Genomic DNA, 21,214 nt, shown 5'->3' with positions numbered 1-21,214 from the left:
TGGGAAATACGGGTGGGGCATCTGGGTGGCTCTGTGGGTTAAGCATCCAACTCTTGGTTTCAGCTCAGGTTATGACCTCAGGGTCGTGAGATCGAGCCTTGTGTTGGGCTTTGGGCTCAGTGGGCGTTCTGTTGGAGAGTCTCTCCCTCTCCCACTAAAATAAATAAGTCTTTAAATAAAAAGGTGAAAAATAATCTGGTTTTTCTAAATGCTTTTGGGGGTGAAATTTCTCTAAGTATAGGAAATATGTGTATTTTCTCTGGTGCCATGTCCGTTCTTATTCTTTACTCATTTATAGACTCAAACGTCTCGCTTTTTTTCTTGCCAAACTGCTTCCTTAATTTTCCACATGTAACTTTCGCCCGCTACTCTACGGCCCCAACAGTGGTCTTCTCCCCGCCCTCACTGACACCCTCACTGACAGGAGGCTCACTTGCCGGCCCTACGCTGCATTCAGTTGCAACATTTATCTTTACTCCTCAGGACCGGTGTGCTGCATGTGAAATTTTCTCATTCTTGACCCAAACACCCAGCAGATAACGAATACTGTTTCTTTTAAGTCGCTCGCAAGTGTCTACTCCACTCGGAGTTCCAATCCCGTCTTCTACATCCCCGCCCCACACGCAGCTGGCCGCGCCTCCACTCCGCAAACCACGGGTCCCCTCCCAGGGACCCCGAAGCTGCGCACTGTGCGTCGGAAACAACAGAAACCAACTGACCCCAGCCCCTCCAGATGCCCACAACACGGTGTCCGCTCTCTCCCCCCAACCGGACGCCACCACTGCTCAGGAACCGGTCTGCACAACCCTCTCCGGGATGCTCACCGCGCCTCCCTTCCTGGGTCACAACGACGGACCCCGCGAGGACGGCGCCCTTGGCCTCCGCGACCACTTCTTGGCGGGCTTCAACCGACCTCACGCGCCCGCCGTCCTTAGTCTGGCGCTCCGGGTGCTCCCGCTGGGCAGCATTCGCCAGCTTTCTCGTGGGAGAGAACTCGTTCCTCCCGTCAAGGTGCTCCCCAGCCCCTCTGCTGGGCTGTCCTGACCGGGACCACGTGGTGCGGTGAGGGTGCGGTGCACGGTGACCTCAGACACGCCGCCATCACCCTGACGTGGGTCACTGCCAAGGCCCTACCCTCACGTTCACCCACAAAGCAGACACTGCAAGGATTCCTCGAGAAAACTCGTGGCGCTGGGGGCTCCATGAGTGAAGCCTCTGCCTTCGGCTCAGGTCATGATCTCAGGGTCCTGGGATCGAGTCCCGCATCAGGCTCTCTGCTCAGGGGGGAGCCTGCTTCCTCCTCTCTCTCTGCCTGCCTCTCTGCTACTTGTGATCTCTCTCTGTCAAATAAATAAAATGTTTTTAAAAAATGAAAAAGAAAAGAAAACGGAGCACAAGTAAGCCACACACAGCTAGTTGCACCTCAGAACCCGTTCTGGGCCGCCTTGCCGGGATAGAGGCGTACGACCCCGGCTTCCCGCGTGCCCACAGAACAGCGAACCGTCACCGCGATCCACCCCGAAGCGCACGTCGGCGGGAGAGAAGGCGCGTTCGTGTCAGCGCTCTGTCCCCGGACTCCGCGCCCTTTCTCGAGCCGCAGCGGCAAGACCCGACCTCCTCTCGCTCCAGGTCTGCCCGGGCATCGCGCCCCGCTGGGCTCCTGGGACTGGCTCCGCGAGCGATGGCGCCGCGCTCCAGAACGTGCGGCTGAGGGGAGCGGGTTTCCTCGTGCGGTGACGCACCCCGCTATCCGCGCCGCTGGGCGTGGGAACGCCGCTGCCAGGACAGCTCCAGGCCGGCGCTCTGCGGGCGCGTGTCCAACGCTGCGGCTTCTCGGCTTGGCGCAGCGGCTGCGGCCCCCGCCAAGAGCACAGGAGCCTTGTGCGTCCCCGCCGACGCGTGATTCCGGGCGCTTGTCTGCGGGGCCGAGTGACCTGGTAGGTCGCGCTGGTGCTGCAGGGCGCCGGCGGGCGGGCTGTCCTGCGCCACGCTCCGCCCTCACGGCCTCCCCAGCCTGCCCGCAGGGAGCCGGAGAAGAGCCTCCCACTGCGGCGCCAGGAGACCCGCTGCAGACCTGCTGCCGTCCAAGCCGGCCTTCCCGCCCGGCACTCCCTGGAGGCGGCTCCCGGCAGGAGACACAGTCACGACCGACTGCCGGGCTTCAGAGCACAGTTCAGGCAGGGGCCGCCCGCCGCGCGAACTCTGCTCGCCAGCCACACCCTCCAGATGCGCTCCGGCCCGCCGCGCTGCAACTGACGGCCACGTGGCAGCAGTGCCTCTTGGTGGCCCGGCACGGCCTGGAAGAGGCCGCAGCTCCAGAACCGGTGTCCCCGCAGCGGACCACAGACACCCCCGCCCTCTCTGCAGTCGGGCCTTTCTGTCACTGGCCGCTCGCCTCCGCTCCCCTCGGGCCTGAAGCGTGAACGTCGCCCCGACCGGACCACACACCCCGTGTCAGCCGCTGTCCTGACGCAGCAGCCGGGCCGCCAGCACTGGGCCCCCACAACGGCCTCCCCCATGGCCAGCGGCCGCCCGGCGCTCACGTCCACTCCTCCAGTAGCCGCGGCCGCACAGACGGCCGACGCCTCGGCAGAGAGCGGCTCCGCAGCCCGGGGCAGACGGGGCCGCTTGGGCATCCGCACCCCAGAGTCACGGTCCGCACCAGCCGCCTGCGGGAGACGCCTGCCTGCCTCGGTGCTGCCACAGGAGGAACAACCGGTGTCCCTCCCTGGGACACCCGCCAGCGGACCCGGTGCACCGCGGGGGCCCCGTCCCCAGTGGCTGTCCCGTCACCAGTCCATCTCCCAAGACCTGCGCGTTCCACAGGCCTCTGGGCCCCACTACGCCCACACCCGGTGGCAGAGCCTTCACGCCCGCGCGCGCCCTCCCCCAGCACAGGTGTTCGCTGGGACGCTGACAGGAACTCCTCCCGGCGATGCGGCCTAGAGATGCAGACCGCAGCACAGCGCCAAGTCAGAAGGTCACAGCTCTCCTCACGAAACCGAAGGTCAACGCACTCAGCGAGGAAACACGCGCCGGCTCCAGCACACAAAACAAGGCCAGAAGTTCGGGGAGGCTGCGTATCAACACATTGATGCAGCCTAACCTCTGCCTCATAAAGCGGGTTTTAAATGGGGACACCTCTTTGGGCAAAAATATTCAGCGTCCCCACATTTCAGGCACAGCGGGACTGGGCGCTTTCCAGAGCTTCCAACACACAGTGCGCATCTCGTCTGACCCTGCTGGTCACTTATGAGGTGGGCAGGACGTTCCCTGCTTAGCAGCTAGTCTAGGAAAAAAGTTAGGAGCTGCCCATGGTCTAAGAATGAAAATGAGAAATATAAATTTTAAAACCAGGTGTGGTTACTCCTATGCTCTCTGTAATACCAGTGAGTCACCTAATACCTTGGAAATTATCTCAATTACCAGAGCTGTGCTCACGTCAAGTATCTCCCAGTAACTTGCCTCTAGTTTGGAACATCAGGATTCTCAAAAAGAGTTGAAAACTAAGTAATAAATATTTTTATAGGATCTCTATTCCTCCTGCTGTTCTAAACTAATACAAGGCCATGTGCGTAATGAACAGAGTGAACGCCACCTGAACTACATCTTTCTTACTGACCTTGAAAACCTCAGTGATAGGCCACCCCATTAGCAAACATAAAAGTAAAACTTGATAAACTTACCATTTGGGTGCCAGATCTCCGTAATGAATTTCATTTTAGGAGGCCGGAGGGGATAATCTTTTGGGAAAGTGAGATGAGCCTTAAAAACACCACCTTCACTGGAAGAAAAACAACAAGTTCTTGCCTGTAAGTTCCCGCGTATCAAAGGACAATGATCAGACAAACATGAAGCCATGTGCAGGCATTGACACTACAGATGAACTGAATTAATAACCTGGATCTCAAGCAGACTGCCGACTCACACACTGACACCTGCTACCTTACCGGACTCCCACCCAGCCAGGAAAATGAAAGAAACAGTTGGCTGCAAACGGGTGTCCATACAAGGTTACATGACTGCTGTGCTGACAACCTTTATCCCGTCCCATGGCACTGACATCAAAATCCAGAGGCTTAGCCTTGCCCGTCAGCTCTCCCTGCTGACCTCCAACCACCACCTTTCCCCCCATTCCAGCCCATCTTCTCGCTGTTCTTCCAGCACATTAAGCTCTTTTTCACTCAGAACTTACACACATTTTGTTTGTTCCCTGTGTGGAAAGAGGTGCTGACCTTCCACTCATCCATTCATTTATTCAGCTCATCATTTAACAAATATTTCTTCAGCCTCTACACGTCAGATACTAGCAGTGAACGAGATACAAAGTCAAGGAGTCTGTGTTTCAGTGACTTTCCAAAGTAGTGCCGTCCAATGCAGCTTTCTGCGTACTGAAGACATCCTGAGTCACACTGTCCAAGGTGGTAGCCACAAGGCCCTTGAAATAGGGCCTGGTACAACTGAGGAACTCAATTTTTAAATTTTTTAAAAAGATGTATTTATTTATTTGAGACCGAGAGAAAGAGAGAGTGCTTGTGCAGGGAAGAGGAAGGGGGAGAGAGAGAATCTCAAGCAGACTCCCCACTGAGCACAGAGCCCAGTGTGGGACTCGATCTCATGACCCTGAGATCATGACCTGAGCCAAAACAAAGAGCCAGTCACTCAACCAAATGCACCACCCAGGTGCCCTTGAATTTTATTTAATTAAATTAATTTAATTTTAATTAAATTAATTATTTTTATTTATAAATAAATAAATAAAATTAATTTTATTTAATTTAACAGCACATATGGCCAATAACTGCTGTATTCGTGCAGTCTTAGGTCAGTGCCACTTAGGAACTGTACGTGAAAAACTGTCAAAGCAGTACGAGTCATACTGTGTCAACAGCAAACACCAATGAGATCAAGTCAGCCTCATGGGGCATATGACTGAGTTCCTGCATTACGTCAGTACTAACCATTTCCTAAGCCTGAAATGCCCTTCTCCCCTTGTCCTCATGTATAATTTGGCTTTGGGGCGCCTGAGTGGCTCCCCAGAGTCAGTTAAGCATCGGCCTTTGGCTCAGATGATTCTGGGGTCCTGGGATGGAGCCCCACGTCAGGCTCCCTGCTCAGCAGGGAATCTGCTTCTCCCTCTCCCACTGCTCCTCCCCTGCTCTGCTTGCTCACTGGCTCACAGGAGTAAGATCTTATAGCGAGAGAGTCAGCTTCAACGTTACCTCTTGAGACGTCACTGGATTACCCAGTCCGAACTCTCTGCGGTGCCCCCGCCACACTGACACCCTCCATTTCTTTACCCCAACACCTATTTGCACATCTGGTTCTCATACTGCTCCGTGTGTGCTCCTTCAGAGTGGGGCCATGCGAGGGTGTTTGTTTCAGATCAGTAAGAAAGACAATTCTAGCTCCTCGAATGACTTTCATTCACTGAACAAAGAACACTGATGACCTACCTGTATGAGGAACTCTTTTATGTAAAATAATACAACAGAGAAGACATTAGAGATTCCTGGTTTTGAGCACTTACCATTTTGGCAGCAGAAGAAATTATCAAGCAAAATACCACTGACAGCCACTGGAATGGTCTGGGTGATCTAGTACTAAATGTTTAAACAGCCACGTGTCTATAGGATAAGCCCATTTGTCCTTACGAAGGGAAAATGGGGGAGTGCTTCTACACAACACAGAGAGAAAAACCTCCTGCAAACACAACCCCAGTACACAGCAGTGGTTTTTTTCTGGCGCGCAGGATTACGAGGATCTTTTCCTTTCTGCTTTGTGCATTTCAACACAGACAAAATTCTAACCAAAAGCAAGTATTAGTTTTTATTGCCTTTTTCTGAGCATAAAGGATTTCGGGGGAGAGGGACTTAAAAACAGAGGCAGATCATTAATACCAAATACCTCTCAATACCTAGGGAAGGCTAATGCGCTCCCAGCACGTAGGGTAATCGTGGTAACATAATCGTGGTAAAAGCAACAGGAGGCCACAGAGGGTCAACGAGAGAATGGGGTGTCAAGGACAAGCATGACGAGCAAGACAATCTGAAAAGTCTGACAGTTTAAGGAACAGGGTAACTAGATGGCGAAAGAGCACAAGTGGAAGGCTTTAAAAAGGAGGGGAAAAACCCTAATCTGTTTACAAGGAGATGGGAAGATGCTGGCAGAAAGACTAGAGACACTAGAAAAAGCAGAACTGAGCCATCAGAAGAGGAAAGAAGTAAGGAGAGCAAGGGGCCTCACCAAGAAAAAGAATATCTTTTCCTTTTGCACTGGAAAAAGGAGAGACCGAATGTGGTACAGATGTCCAGGGGTAAAAAGGAAGAAAACGGACAAACTTTATCCCTGCCATATGGCCTCCGTTTCGTAACTTACACAGTGATTTACTGGAGAGGCTCTGAGAGGGACGCACTACATCACCTGTCACCCCTGCTACCCCGACTATACGGGTTAATTCCTGACGGGCCCGGGGACTATTAATTGTGTGGACTCCATTTTCAAACTGGGGGTGAATCACTAACCAGTCTTTTTAACAAATAAAAATCCCGTAGAGGGGCACCTGGGGGGCTTAGTGGGTTAAAGCCTCTGCCTTCAGCTCAGGTCATGATCTCAGGGTCCTGGGATCGAGCCCCACATCGTGCTCTCTGCTCAGCGGGAAGCCTGCTTCCTCCTCTCTCTCTGCTTGCCTCTCTGCCTGCTTGTGACCTCTGTCAAATTTGAAATTATAAAAAAAAAAAAAATCCAAGAGAAAACAAGGTGCTATCACAAGTGGTTAGCCTGGCTTACGTCATCTACACGCATTCTACTCACTATGACATACACCCGTGGCGTCCATCGGGTCACGATGTGGAATGCTTTATGATTACGGGCTGTGGTGGAAAAAAGCCACAAACACAGAAAACAGCTAAGAATCTGTGTGAAAGGACCTCCAGAGAGCCGTCCACAGGCCCTCGTACTCCATCCACTGGGAAGGCTACTCCTTCGTGGGAAATCACCTTCCTCAGTCCCTCGTCTTGGCCGGTCAGACCCACTTCTAGTAGCCAACTGGAATCCTGTCATGAAAAACTGCCTCCGTCTCTTAAATTAACTTCAATCTTTAAAGCATCAAATTTTCTTAACAGATGCATCTCGAAAGGTGTAAAAGCACATGGTCTGCCCTCTGTCCGCAGCGCCCTCCCCACTCTGGACCAAGCACGTTATTCCTTACAGTTTTGCTCCTATGGGTGGGCTCCTTCTCTCTCAGCTGGGCCATCCTGCCTGTTCCCCTGACACCGAGCTCCGGGGTACCGGCCTGTGGGAGCAAACTGCCTATGAAGAGCCAAATCAACGAAGAGGGGCGCGAACCCCCAGCATGGGGACACCGCCACCCGAACATTAACACGCCACACAGTCACTGTGTTTCGGACGGGGACACCATCACCCAAACGTTAACACGCCACACAGTCACTGTGTTTCAAACATGCAAAGACGGCACTGTGATGAATCAAATGACGACCTATGACAAAGCATCTGGGAACTGAAAATACGCCCATTACACACACGGTCTCCTCATCACACATACGAATCCCACACCTACCAGCAGGATGGTAAAGAGCAGTGAAACCAAAAAGGGTCATATTTGAAGAGACTGAGAAAGCTAAGCCTGGTTCAACTTTCTTCCATGAGCCTCACTATTTTTATAGTAAACTGCGAAAATCTTACCCGGACCAGATCCTGTCATTCCATGCTGCCAGAGACTACCCTTCTGCCGCATTTACTCGACTTCGATGCACGCCGTACGCTGCCATCTGAACTGCTGCTTGATACTGTTCTTACGGAAATGTTCCTGGTGATCCCTGCTTCTTGTCTGCCTCATCTGGCGTGTTTCTCCATGTACTACCACATTCGTGAGGCGTCTGGTGGCTTCCAGTCGTTCTGCTACTACGTGCAGGACACCAAACATCCCTAACCCTTTCTGGCACAGGGTTTCTGCCCTAAATGCAAAGCTGCTAAGACCCAGCTGAAGCCATCGTTCAAAGTCCCACAACTAAGACAGGTGGTGGGGTCGGGGAGCTGCGCGGGGCCCCCAGCCCATGTTCTAAAGCCGAACGGGAAGGGCCGTGGTGTTGACGCTGCGGCCTGCATGCGCAGTAGCGCTCGCCAGACAGCGCAGGGCCCATGCGCCCACGTCGGAAGCACGACTGTAAAGGGACTCTGTGATTTAATTCCCACAGTCTGGGGAAGCAACTCTACATCTTCAACATGCACTCAAGGAAGGGCAATACAACGAAATGCATACAATCTTCATATTCTCCAGTTTCCCACACCCTGGCCAGCGGTGAGGGATAAAGGAAACCACACTTCCCGAACATACTGGCCGTTGAGATGAGAGAAGGAGAAGCAATAGAAGAAAGTGCGCATTCACCATTCACGAAGAATTTAGAAATTTCTAATGACATGGTGGTATCCGAGTGTCCTGAACTTCCTTGGAAAACGTGCTGCTGCTCTTGCCCGAAATGTCTGGTCCGTGGACACTGCCCAGTCATCGCAGGCTGGATGCAGCGGCCACGCAGACCAGTTTCGGCTTCCGCAGGCAGAGAGCCGAGGGAGTCCGTTCTCCACGGATGACTGGGCAGAGCAGTCACGAACCTCAACGCCATGTAGCGACAAACGAACCGGCTGCACTCACTGAGGCTCGTAGCCAGGCTCTGTGTCCCAGGAATGCTGGAATACCGGGGTTCCTGATCACCTGAACGGGAAGAGGGCACAGTGCCCTCTAGTGACTACATGAAGGCTAACGACACTCCAGAAAGGACACAACAGCTTTCCAAGAAGGTGTGCACATGAGTAATTCTTGCTACCACTACAGAAATGGCCTAACTACTAAGTGGTGACTTCATCAGCTGGATCTGGGTTCCATCTAAGCCCACACTCACTTTAACTCACACTCACACCTGAGGTCTGCGTGCCCACGCCCAGAAGACCACTCCACCAACTGCAACACGGCCTCGCCCTCTCCACACCGCCAGAGTACCAGAACACCAGCAACTTCCTTCCTGTTAAGCCAACGCACACCATGAAATACTGGATTCCTGGCACCTTCAGGGAGCTTACTTCCAAACACACTTTCCTCTCCTTATCCAGCACCCTCGGAGCCCCCCTCCCAGCACGCACTCTCCTCCTCCCCCCAGAGCAAACGCTGTGAGGCGCCTTCCCCACAGGCACCCCCAGCTCCCAGCCCATCTTTTTCACTAGAGACAAACTTCCAGGATAACAGTGTTAAGAGCAGATTTTTGTTGCAGAAATAAAATGCAAGTAAGGTGAAGGAAAGTGAAATCCATGATCCCAAAGTTAGGGTACTTGGGTTGTATGCCAGAACCCTAACTGGTGACTCCTGTTCTCAATGGTTGTGCTCTGTCCTCAGGACCAAAGACTGACCCAAACTCTTCAGCAGTGTTTATGAACTTTGAGTAGCCCTCCACTCCCTGCCCAACCTCATTTCCTGGCATTCTGTGTGCTCCCCTCACTCCTCAGCCACACCATGACCCAGAGCTCCCCTGGGAAACGCTGCAGCTCGGTCACTGCGCCCACGTCTCCCCACCTCTGCCAGAACACCTGTCCGGTTCACTCTGACCTCGCTGATACCAGTTCCAAATCCCTTCCACTGCAGAACTGATCTCTCCCAACTGCGGCCACTTCATTCATCTTACCCAGTTACACTGGGTGGCAGTGAGTGAGACTGCCACACAGGAGGCAAAAGCCAGTCAGCCGCAGAGCTCCTGCTGCACACGACACACACCACACTAGGAAGAAGTGTTGCTTGCAGCCAAAAGCCTCCTAACTCTTTAGTTCCCACTTCAGATGGGTCCTCCTCTGGCACAAGGCTGATCCATCCCAAATCTGCCACACCCACAGTGAGCGCCCCTCTCCACCACGGCCATCAGCAGTCAACTGACTGCGCAGTGACGAAAGTGTCTGCTTTCTGCAGGCAGGGACTGCTAGAAAACGGCTGAATGAGACGAATGAGCAGTGGAGTGCTGGTGTGATGCTCTATTTTTCAACCATTCTAAGTAGAAAATTGCCCAAGGGATGGCCTAGACTCAGTAAAACAACAAATCTTAAACCTCTTGTTTTGAGAGCTTTAAAAAAACAATCTCAGGGCGTCTGGGTGGTTCAGTGGGTTAAAGCCTCTGCCTTCAGCTCAGGTCATGATCCCAGGGTCCTGGGATCCAGCCCCGCATCGGGCTCTCTGCTCAGTGGGGAGCCTGCTTCCTCCTCTCTCACTGCCTGCCTCTCTGCCTACTTGTGATCTCTGTCTGTCAATAAATAAAATCTTTAAAAACAAAAAAACCATTCCCATAACTTCCATCACACTTGGATTTCAGAGATCTTAACAAGAAGGAATCATGTCCAGGTTATTCCGGACGACGGTTACAACGTCTGCCAACTGCCATAAGGCCTCATTACTCACAAGGCGTTCACCGTGCGCGTGGCACGGAGTTCAGCTCCCTCCCAGCTGTCCCATTGGAAGGACTGTGGAAGTGGCTGCCAGCTGTCTCCTTGGGAAGCCCACACTCCAGAGGGCCCGCCACAAAGGTTTCTGCCACCCACATCTCACACTGGCAGCTGGCACTTTGTAAAGATATACTGGGGGCCACAAATAAGTTCTCAGTTGGCAGAAAGAATGGACTGTCAGTACAGTGAGTGCTGAAATGTGGTTCTCTCTGGTAACAGTGAAGGTACACATTAAATACAGGGGAGATGTGCCACCACGGCACAACAAAGTATGAGAGTTCTGGGAGGCCCTTAGAGACGGAGCGCAGCCTGGAAGCCCAACTAACCCTCCAGACAGTCAGCAGTTCAGAAGAATTCCTCCCATTATCCCCTGAACAGCAGGGGTAACAAGATTCTGTCACTGGACTGTCGCTGTGTTTCCCAAGTAAACCTTCACGCAATGTGTTTAGCTTGAACACCTGAACTTCATCAGGCTTATAAACCAGGTTATTTGTACAGTTTTAAGTGCAAAATTTGTGAGAAATTTGCTTTCAAATAATTACATTAAGGTTGTGGGGGGATGCCTCAAAGACAGTTTTCAATGGCTACTGTTATCTACCCAAACTAACATCATGGAATGACCAAATTGAGTTCTTTTAGTTTTCAACAATCAGCAATACAAACATGGCACTGAGAAATATATCAGAAAAAAATTCTGATTGGAAACAATCATGACAAAATATGAATCACCTTTCCAGATGACAAAAAACCAAAGTCTACACCACAGCTCGCCCTGTATGTCCCGTGGCAGCCTGCCCTGGTACCAAGTAGCTGGAATTTTCTTTTCCGTCAGGTTAAGTATGATTGGGCACAGGGGGGTGGCGGGCAGGGGTTCCCCATCTCTGAACACCTAAGATGAAACTACTGTAAGCGAATCCTTGCCTGCTTAGCGCCACGGAGGACCAGAGCTGAGGAAGCAAGTCTAGTGCCCGAGAAACTCTGCTACACATCGCCCCTCCACTGTGGGGCCCAGCGGTGAGTGAGAAGGTCACTGCATTCTGTGCCACGCTGCTGCTTCCAGAACCAATATGGAGTGACACAAGTCACTAACACAGGTGGGCACGACCCACCTTCTAGAACACTGACTATTCCTACGTTTCAGTCAGTCTGCAAAACTCCAGAGCAGGAAATAAGGCTGTGGCCTTTGAATCTAAACCATGGGACAGGACGCTGAAGACATCGCGCCGCTCTCTCTCGCTCTTGTACTCCACTGCACCCTGTTGTCTGACTCTGCATCGGTAATGAGGGCTAACTCAGAGAGATTAGCTGTGACCATCACGGTTACGACCTGGGAGAAGGTAAACATCAGTTCTCATCAGAGCTCTGTGGGGACCCGATTCAAGCGCGATGACCTTGCGAGTCTCGGCCTACAGACATGTCGTGCGAAACCGTGTTCCGTATGAGTCTCCCAGGTGTGACACTGTGCTTTAATTAGATTGACGACGAGCTGGCAGTGGCAAAGACGGCTCTTTGAAATGACAACGTTCCCTTTGCAGAGGAGAAACATTTCAATAAAGACTTTCCTTCTAACCCCATCCTGCCAAAATTAACCCAATAACCAAGAAACAAGCAAAAAACACATTATATATACGTTCACCTTAAAAATAGCTTTTCTGTAATAAATTTATTCTAGGTATTAAGAATATCTGAATTTTTGAAACTAGCATATATTTAAGAAAGCAATAGGTTTTAGACACTGGAATTTCAAGAACACAAAAACTCTAGACATGATCATTAGCACAAATGATTTCACCTAAACACAGCCATTTCGCCTGCTTTAAAAAATAATTTCACTTCAGTTTGCCAAAGTAGTTTCCATCTGAATTAATTAAGAGAGCTACTTTAGTGTCTGTTCCGTGGTACTTACTAAAGTGTGTCAGGGGGACCAATGATAAGGACTTCCCACCGGTAAAGATCATTGTCATCTATTAAACCTGCTGAAAAGCCTTCCACTGGATTTTTGTTGAGTTCTGTGGAAAAAAAAAAATTTATTGATCAAAACTTTTATGCATATAATTTTCACCCAACAGATAAATTACAGAACCTGAATATACATGTTATAAAGTGCGAACTGTTCAGCAAATATATCCGGATCTAGAAGCAAAATGCCACCTGATGGCCGGAACATTCCCGTTTCTGCACCAGAGGGCCCCAGTGGGGTAGCAAACCCTGCAAATCACGTTCGGACCCCTCCCCCTTGCACCGTGTTTCCGGCTGGGCCCTTAGCATCCCAGGGAACCCTGCGGTGGCAGGGGAGCTGCGGAGCTCATTCGGACCGAGATACTCAGGCACACCCCTCGCAGACTGTGCCCGCGACCAACCCCAACCAGCAGCCCCGTCATTCTTCCACCGTGGTCTTCAAGGCACACTCTCAGAATCACCAGCCGAGGCCCTAATACCCTCCTGCGGGAATTCGCCGAGCTTAGCCAACCTTCATTTATGCCAGCGCACATCCATGTGACAAGCCCTCTGTCACCTTTGGGACACACAGCTACAGCTGGTGTTCAGGTGGGGCTCAGCAGACTCCGCACGAGAGCAGAATCCCCAGAACTTGCCCATGTGTGCTGACCCCGATGCCAGCCAAGCTCCCAGCACACAGGACTGGCTTAACAGTAACAACCAGAGATGCGCCCAGCTGGCTCCATCTTGATCTCAGGGGCCTGGGTTCGAGCCCCACATGGGGTGTACAGAATACTTAATAAATAAATGGGTTTTGAAGAAGAAGACAGAGGAGTAGGAAGAGGAGGGGGAGGGAGGGGAAGGGGGAGAAGGAAGAGGAAGATAACAACAGCTAGAGCCTATAGGAATGGCAGTGGTACCACGACCGTTTTCTCTTCCAGAGAGAGGGTGCTCTGGCACGGATGGAAAATGATGGAAGCAGAGGGCCAGTGAGGTGGTGGCAACATGGGGGGAGGGACGGTGGGCGGGGGACTGGGGGGGAGAGACCCAGGCCAACAAGGGAGCTTGCTGGATCAGGTCAGGAGTGCCATCTGCCGGTTCCTAGAAACAAGCGCGTAATAACGACCTACTGATGTGGGTATTATGAACAGATTTTTCTAAACAGCTGTGTAATGAGGCACAATTGACACTCAGTGAATTGTACGCATTTAAATTAGAAGATCTGATACATATTAAACCACATACACTCCTGAGAAGTAGTAACACTAACACTGCAGTAACCAAGCACACATACTAGACACAGAAATCAGCAACAGGGAGGTCAGACGGGAAGCAGTGGGGGCCAAGCACTGGAGAGAGCGGCCGGGGAAGAGTGCGCCAGAGGCCTCGGTGGTGTGTGATTCTCATGCCCGCCCTGCCATCAGCCTCAAGCGTCTGATGATGAACATCAGCGTGATGCAGCCCAGAGTGCTCTGACAGAGGACTGAACAGAGAAGATCTTAATTCTCTGAGGGATAAAGAGGTGTTGTGATTTCAACAACTGGGAGTTAACATCCCAACATGCCAGTGAAACACAGAGCTTAAAGACAATCGCTTAAAGGCACTTGGCCTTTAAATTTGCCTTTAAATACAAATGGCTTTTCTCAAAAGTTGAAGATTTTTTAGAAGTCTAAATTTTTGCCTAAAAGGAACACAGACCTAACGTTTTAAATCATTACACTATTTCAAAATGCAAGAAATGTATTTTTACTTTTACTTTTAAATAGCTTAGTCTAAGACATTTTTAAAAAGATACTGAAAATGGAAAGACATGAAGATAGGAACCGCATTTTGTTTCTGCGCGTAAACATTCCCTAAGCAGCGTCGGCCGCTGGGGCTCGCATGCAGGGAGGTGCCCTGAGTCTAGTCCCCGGGGCAGGACGCAGCACACACCACTGCAGGGACGGGCAGCAATGTTTTTTCTAGAGAAAAAATCATATTTCATTTGATCACATTTCTCAGACCGTTTTCTTCAACACTGTATTCAAGTCTTGTGGGAGATTCTAGAACTTATCCAGAAAATCAGTCTTGCTGCATAATTCCAACAGAATTCCAGTCGGGTTCTATAAATGAAGGTAGGTAAGTTCTGAAATTAGCATATATGGTCAAAATTACCGTAGAGAATTCCCTCATGTGTCCCATAAAGTACATCACTGCTTCTCCCCTTTGTCAATACATCACACCTTGTAAAACTCTCCCGCACATGCCCTCCTTGCTCTTCTATAGGAGCGAGCACACCCACGCTGAAGATGTCCGCTACCTCACCTCCGGTGCGGTTTCTGCCCCTAGCAGGGGTCCCCCAGGGCCTGCACCCATTGGTATCTGACACCCTGATGCCACACCTGCACAAATGCTTCCCTTTCCCATGGGGTCGTCCCTAAATAATTGACCAAATAATGATCTTTTGCCTTCTGTTAACTTCCCAGTAATGACACTTCCAGTCCACAATCCACCGGACACTCGAATCCTGTGGCGTCTCAGCACGATTCCCATGGAAGTAAACAGGTGAGCCCCATGAACGGTAAACGGGCCAACAGCAGCACAGAACTCTGCAGAGGCACGAGGAAGGGCACCTCCTAACCAGGAAGAGACAGAAAGGGGCTTCTAGAAAGACAAGAGACATTGGAAATAAGAGGATATGGGTGGCTGCTGCGAGGGTCAGACGGGGAGCCTACGCAAGAACTTGAAGCACGGACATCAGGAACTGCTTTGAACGCGGCCGAGAGCGGCAGGAGGTCAGAAGCAGGGCAGCAAAGGGTCTTTATAGCCCTGTATCCAGGGGGCAATGACAAGCCTTTGAAGGGTTTGTGTCTTGTTTTGTCTTTAAAACAGTGGGGGGGGGGGGCGCCTGGGTGGCTCAGTGGGTTAAAGCCTCTGCCTTCAGCTCGGGTCATGATCCCAGGGTCCTGGGATCAAGCCCCACATCGGGCTCTCTGCTCGGCGGAGAGCCTGCTTCCCCTCCTTCTCTCTCTGCCTGCCTCTCTGGCTGCTTGTGATCTCTGTCTGTCAAATAAATAAATAAATAAAATATTTTTTTAAATAAATAAAACAGTGAGATGACCATGAGATTCACATTTTCAAAAACAAACCTTGCAGAGCATGGAAGATGACACAGAGTAAGGCCATAGTGACAACCAAGAAACCAAAAAGGAAGCCATCAAGGTAACCCTGGAAAGCGTACCTTTAGTAGGATGCCCCTGGGAATCATGACGGAAAACAGGGACATTTAGGAGAAAGAATCAATCAACCAAACTTGGCGATGTGAGGGTTAAAATGACACAGATGTCCTCAAAAAGTTAAACACAAAGTTACCGTCTACCCTAGTAATTCACTCCTGGGTGTATCCCCCAGAAAAATGGAGACATGTCCACATAAAAGCTCCACGAAAATGTGTCTGTACCAGCATTTCCTGCAACGGCAACGGCCCAAGATGCAAACGACCCAAACGTCTATGGCAACAAACGACAGGGAGTGTGCACCAGCCACTGCAACTCAGCCACAAAGAGCAACGAGCAGCCGCTGCACAGTACGACCCAGATGGTCCCCAACACCGGGCGGAGTGAAAGCAGCAGACCTCTAAGGTCACGCACCGTAGGGCCCCATCAACGGGACACCCCCAGGAACGGTGAGTGCAGAGACAGAAAGCAGAACAGAGCTGCCAGCAGGTGGGGGAGACGGGACATGGCCGTGGCAGGTGTCTCTGTGGTGATGAAAAAGGTCTAGAAACTGAAGAGACAGCGGTTCGCCCAACACTGTGAAAACACTGTGTACACTGTACACTTTAAAACACCTGCTTCTCTGTCATTTCAATTTCATACCAAGTTTTAACAGTAACTCACAGGTTTCTCTGCAGCGCAACAGGGTAGATGTCTGCTCCTTCTCCGGAACAGGACACACAGGAGGGGACAGGGAAACCGAGCGGCTCTGCCTACCTGTTTGCTGCTCCTGCTCCCACCTCGATTCTTGCCCGGATGTGCCCCCACCACGGGGACACAGGCCTCAGAGCGCAGACAGCGTGTGTCCTCCTTGTAAGGGACAGGAGTTAGGGATTTCTCTAGGACAGATAACACCTAAGGGACAACCAGGTGAAACTGAGCAGATGAAACATCGTACATATACTCCAGACCACGGGCACTAAGCAGCTGGACACCAGGGCCCCCCAGCTCTAAGGAGTAACACCCGGGCCTTGTCTTTGTTCTAACCTGTTCCTGGACGCACAATCCTCAATAAAAACCCCAGGCCCAAAGACAGGGCTCTCCTTTCCTCTCTGAGTCTCCCGGACACTCGCTCCGGGTGCACCTGCACACCTCTCCGTATCCCTTCGATACGCCGCTTCCCCATCCTGCTGGATCACGTTGGATTTCCGACACAGCAGCCTGCCAGCATCAGGAAGCTGTGCCGATGTGAGGGGTGAGGGAAAGGAAGGATGATAGGTTTAGTGTTCAGGAGAGAAAGAGCACGAGCTGAGAGCAGGGTGGGGCAGGGTGATGGGACGATAGAGGCCGAGAGAAGCTAAAGTAGGTCCCACACAGCACGGAGCCCAACGCAGGGCTCAGTCTTATGACCCTGAGATCATGACCTGAGCTGAAACCAAGAGTCGGATACTTAACTGACTGAGCCATCCAGATGCCCCTGATGACAGGTTTAGTTTCAAAAACCTATGCACATGGGGCACCTGGGTGGCTCAATGGGTTAAGGCCTCTGCCTTCGGCTAGGGTCATGATCTCAGGGTCCTGGGATCGAGTCCCACATCGGGCTCTCTGCTCAGCGGGGAACCTGCTTCCTTCCCTCTCTCTCTGCCTGCCTCTCTGCCTACTTGTGATCTCTGTCAAATAAATAAATAAATAATCTTAAAAAAAAAATCTATGGGCATAAATACACTGTTTTTTGTTTTTTTGTTTTTAACTCTCAGCTAAAGAGAGGGACCTGGAGGGTTATCAGAACACTACTGATGACTCCAGTCATAAGACTGATGGCATCACCCAAGGACAAGCACTGAGTGTGAAGCCTTTACAGAAGATCCAACTGAAGTCTAGAGAATTCTGGTATTGGGGGGATTTTAAAAAAAGCCACAGAAGTGACAAAGAACGGGAAGACAGTGAAGTAGGAAGTAGGAAGTAGGAAGTGAAGTAGGAAGTAACCCAAGGAAAAATTATCGAAGAAGCCAAAGGAGAAAATGGCCGACTAATAAACAGAGAGTCCTCCGGAAAAGGGAGGTCTGAACCCAGTCCGCCGGGTGCGGGAGGAAGCAGCCCAGGGATGCCCCAGGCACGAGGAGTCTCAGGGTGACGGAAAGTCATGGGCCACCTAGGCAACACTGAGCTGACGAAAAGGTGAGGGGAAAAAACACAAGGCGAACCCTTTTCTAGAAGTCTGTGGACGGAGAAGTGTAGCAGCCATACGAAGACGGAATTCCACGTTTTTTCATGGAAAAGGACAAAGAAAAATGTTCAAGCATCCTACTGACACCTAAATGTTGACAAGGGTACTTCACACTACGTTCAAACCTAGATGCACTGCAAGACGTAATTAACCAATAAAACTTAATGAAAAGAAAACAGAGAATTCTTTTTCATAACGGGTTGGAGGTGGCCTTCCTACACCACCTCCAACAGCCAAAACGCAACACTCAGATGATATTGCACAGAACATTTTAAATCCAGAATAAAGCTTTAACACAAAGGAGAGACCAGGAGAGACTATCTGCAACGTAAAGAGTGAAAGCTCACGGCCCGAATACAGAGGAGAGGGGAGACACGCACGGTCCGAGTGCCTGGAGGAGTGGACACCGCAAACAGAGTCCGGGCCTGCTGAAGACACGCACGCACAGCCACACCCCCGCCTCTGCCTATACTCCATAAGGACCGCAAAGACGCTTTCCGTGGGACAGACACGGACATGCAGCTTTCCAAACATACCTGGACACAACTTCAGCTTAGAAAGAGCTCTCTTTCCCACAAATCATGACTGCTAAAGCAAAATTTTAAAGTTCTAAAACAGGCAAAACTAATAATGACTAGTATTTGAAATCAGGACAAGACCGTCTTTTTTCTTTTTCTTTCAGAAAGGGAATGAGTAGTATCTGGAAGGAGGCATAAAAAGGGGCTTCAGTAGTACTCATAATGGCAGCTACACAAAATATTTACACTCTTTTTTTGTGTGTCCTACTTCGATTTTTTTTATTTGAAACCTCTTTTTCTTTTTTTAAAAAGATTTTATTTATTTGACAGAGAGAGAGAGAGCACAAGTAGGCAGAGAGGCAGGCAGAGAGAGGGAGGGGGAAGCAGGCTCCCCGCGGAGCAGAGAGCACGATGTGGGACTCAATCCCAGAACCCTGAGTCCGTGACCTGAGCCAAAGGCAGAGGCTTTTCCCACTGAGCCACCCAGGCGCCCCACTACCTCATTTTTTTTTTTTTAAGATTTTATTTATTTGAGAGAGTGAGTAAGAGAAAGCATGAGAGGGTAGAAGGTCAGAGGGAGCAGCAGACTCCCCACAGAGCTGGGAACCCAGTGCAGGACTCGATCCCGGGACTCTGGGATCACGACCCGAGCCGAAGGCAGACACCCAGCCAACTGAGCCAGTCAGGCGCCCACTACTTCAAGTTTAAAACTCAGTAAATCCTGGAGTGTCACGTCATTGTTAGATGAGCGTTATGCAGGTCTGCAGTCAATCTGGAAATTGCTGCGGGCCAAAGTGGTCTACAGAAGATGTCCTTGAGAACAATCATCTGCAGACGGGTAAGAAGTGGACAATAATGCATGAACGCACTCCTGCGAGAGTCGTTACTCGGGGTGAGGCCAGAAGAGAATGGGAATGGGGAAAGCATATGAAAACTAAGAACTATAGTTTTGAATGTGAATCACAAGTGTCAGTAAGAATCCATGATACATCTTTAAAAATTGTGAGCTCTGTCCACTGAAAAGGTGGAGGAAAAATGACCAGCCCTGTAGAAGTGAGCATCCCTAGTGCCCAGAATATGAATCCCAACAGGATTTTCTACTTACAGGGCCCAAGGATCTTCAGAGAAACGACTGAGCACAAGTCTGGGGCAGGATGGGTTCTAGGCTCATTTCATACATACCAATTAAAAAGGAAGCTGTCAAATAATACCATGGTCTTCTTAAAAGGACTCATCCAACTTAGGTCGCCACTGGTCACATATGGGACAATCTGGGTATCAATGAAGCCAGTACTGATGAACAGTCTAGAAAGAACAATGGGATCAAAAGCAACCCACCTATTGGTTCCACCATGTCTGGATGCTAATTATCTGTTGTTGTTTGTTGTAAAACCCATTTTTTAAAAAGATTTTATTTATTTATTTGTCAAAGACAGAGCACAAGCAGGGGGGACAGCAGGTAGAGGGAGAAGCAGACTCCCCACCAAGCAGAGAGCTGATGCAGGACTCGACCCCAGGAACCGAGATCATGACCTAAGCCGAAGGCAGACACTTGACTGACTGAGCCAGCCAGTCCTGTTAAACCGATTTACAACAGCAAAAGATTCAAGATTTATTCTTCCTTTTCTATACAAAATTATACTACCAAGTAATCAAACAGTAATTAAAATTTGATCAAATAAGATAGCTCTCTACAGAAATAGCCCAGTTAAAAAATGAAAAATGGATGCACTGCCATGCTATCACTTTAGTGCAGGCACTTTAAGAAGGAAGACAAGCAGCCACTATGAATCTCCTGATGACCAAACCTCCATTCAGGAAGTGACCTTGCCTCACTACGCTGAGCCTGTCCACGCCCCGGACACAATGACCAATTTCAGGAACACACAGAGAAATGTGGTTACAGACAGCCCGGAAAATCCTAAAGGGCATGGCCTGGAGCCCTCAATAAGGACATCACGTGGGAACAAGAGAGGACTGAGCTCAGACTTCAAAAGGAATGTGCGACACAAGTGAGCATGAGAAGGCTGACCACGTATTACTAGCAAGATACTAGTAATTACTGCAACCTTAATAACATGAAAATATCGTTCACGTCCATAATAACATGAAACAATCGTTGATTCTTTACAATGCGGTAAGGCCGTCTGCTGGTGTTCGCACCCCAGTTGTTAGAGATGCAGACAAATGGTCAGTGACATATGATACTTGTGACAAGCCCCAAAACCCTACGCGACGGGGGAAACGGCTGCTCTCGATGGACAGCTGGGGTTAGGGGAGCCCACGGAGACTCCTGATGCCCATTAGGCTACTCTGCTGTTACTTTATGTCTGACATTCGTCGAAGCCAGAAAAATACTAAAAAGGTCTGATTAACGGGCTCTACTGTTTTTCATTGATCACATGGAAACCAACCATTACTGAGCCTCAGCAGATACGGCAGGCCTGGGACAAACAAGTTCAAAGACCCGACTATGTACCACTTTGCACTTGACTCTTAGGGAAATAAGCTGCTTTAACTGTAAGTGCGCCCTGCCAAGAGCACGGCACCTGCTACAAAGCCAACACACACTGGTATTCGTAGCCCAGCACAGATTTGCGTGGCATCTGGGTGGCTGTGGTCTCCTGCCCCAGGCTATGTGCGTCCCTGCCGAGCTTATTTACGTAGCGCACAGCCAGGCTACGGGTGCACTTCTGTAAAGTGACTATTCTTACGCGGGATTCTTTTTGAACTTCTGAAATTACAAAAAGAACTTTTTATCCAGACACTAATTATTCCTCCTAAGTATCAAGATGGTTTATTAAAACAATGTTGACCTTATTATAAGAATAAATTACCAT

The 21,214-nt window shown here is 50.4% G+C and overlaps 1 protein-coding gene across 1 annotated transcript in view; it reads right to left on the bottom strand.

Annotated features, from left to right (window-relative positions):
- UBE2G1 (ubiquitin conjugating enzyme E2 G1) overlaps positions 1–21,214 on the bottom strand; it is a 101,085-nt gene that overhangs the window by 18,846 nt on the left and 61,025 nt on the right. The window contains exons 2-3 of the mRNA XM_045983815.1: positions 12,404–12,506; positions 3,687–3,784 (exon numbers count right to left, since the gene is read on the bottom strand). Of these exons, the coding sequence (XP_045839771.1) occupies positions 3,687–3,784; positions 12,404–12,506 (201 nt within the window). The remainder of the gene's footprint in view (positions 1–3,686; positions 3,785–12,403; positions 12,507–21,214) is intronic.

The sequence above is a fragment of the Meles meles genome, chromosome 18, assembly GCF_922984935.1.
Source record: "Meles meles chromosome 18, mMelMel3.1 paternal haplotype, whole genome shotgun sequence".
NCBI lineage: Eukaryota > Metazoa > Chordata > Mammalia > Carnivora > Mustelidae > Meles > Meles meles.
The sequence above is the reverse complement of the archived record's forward strand: the minus strand, read 5'-3'. Positions and strand labels throughout refer to the sequence as shown.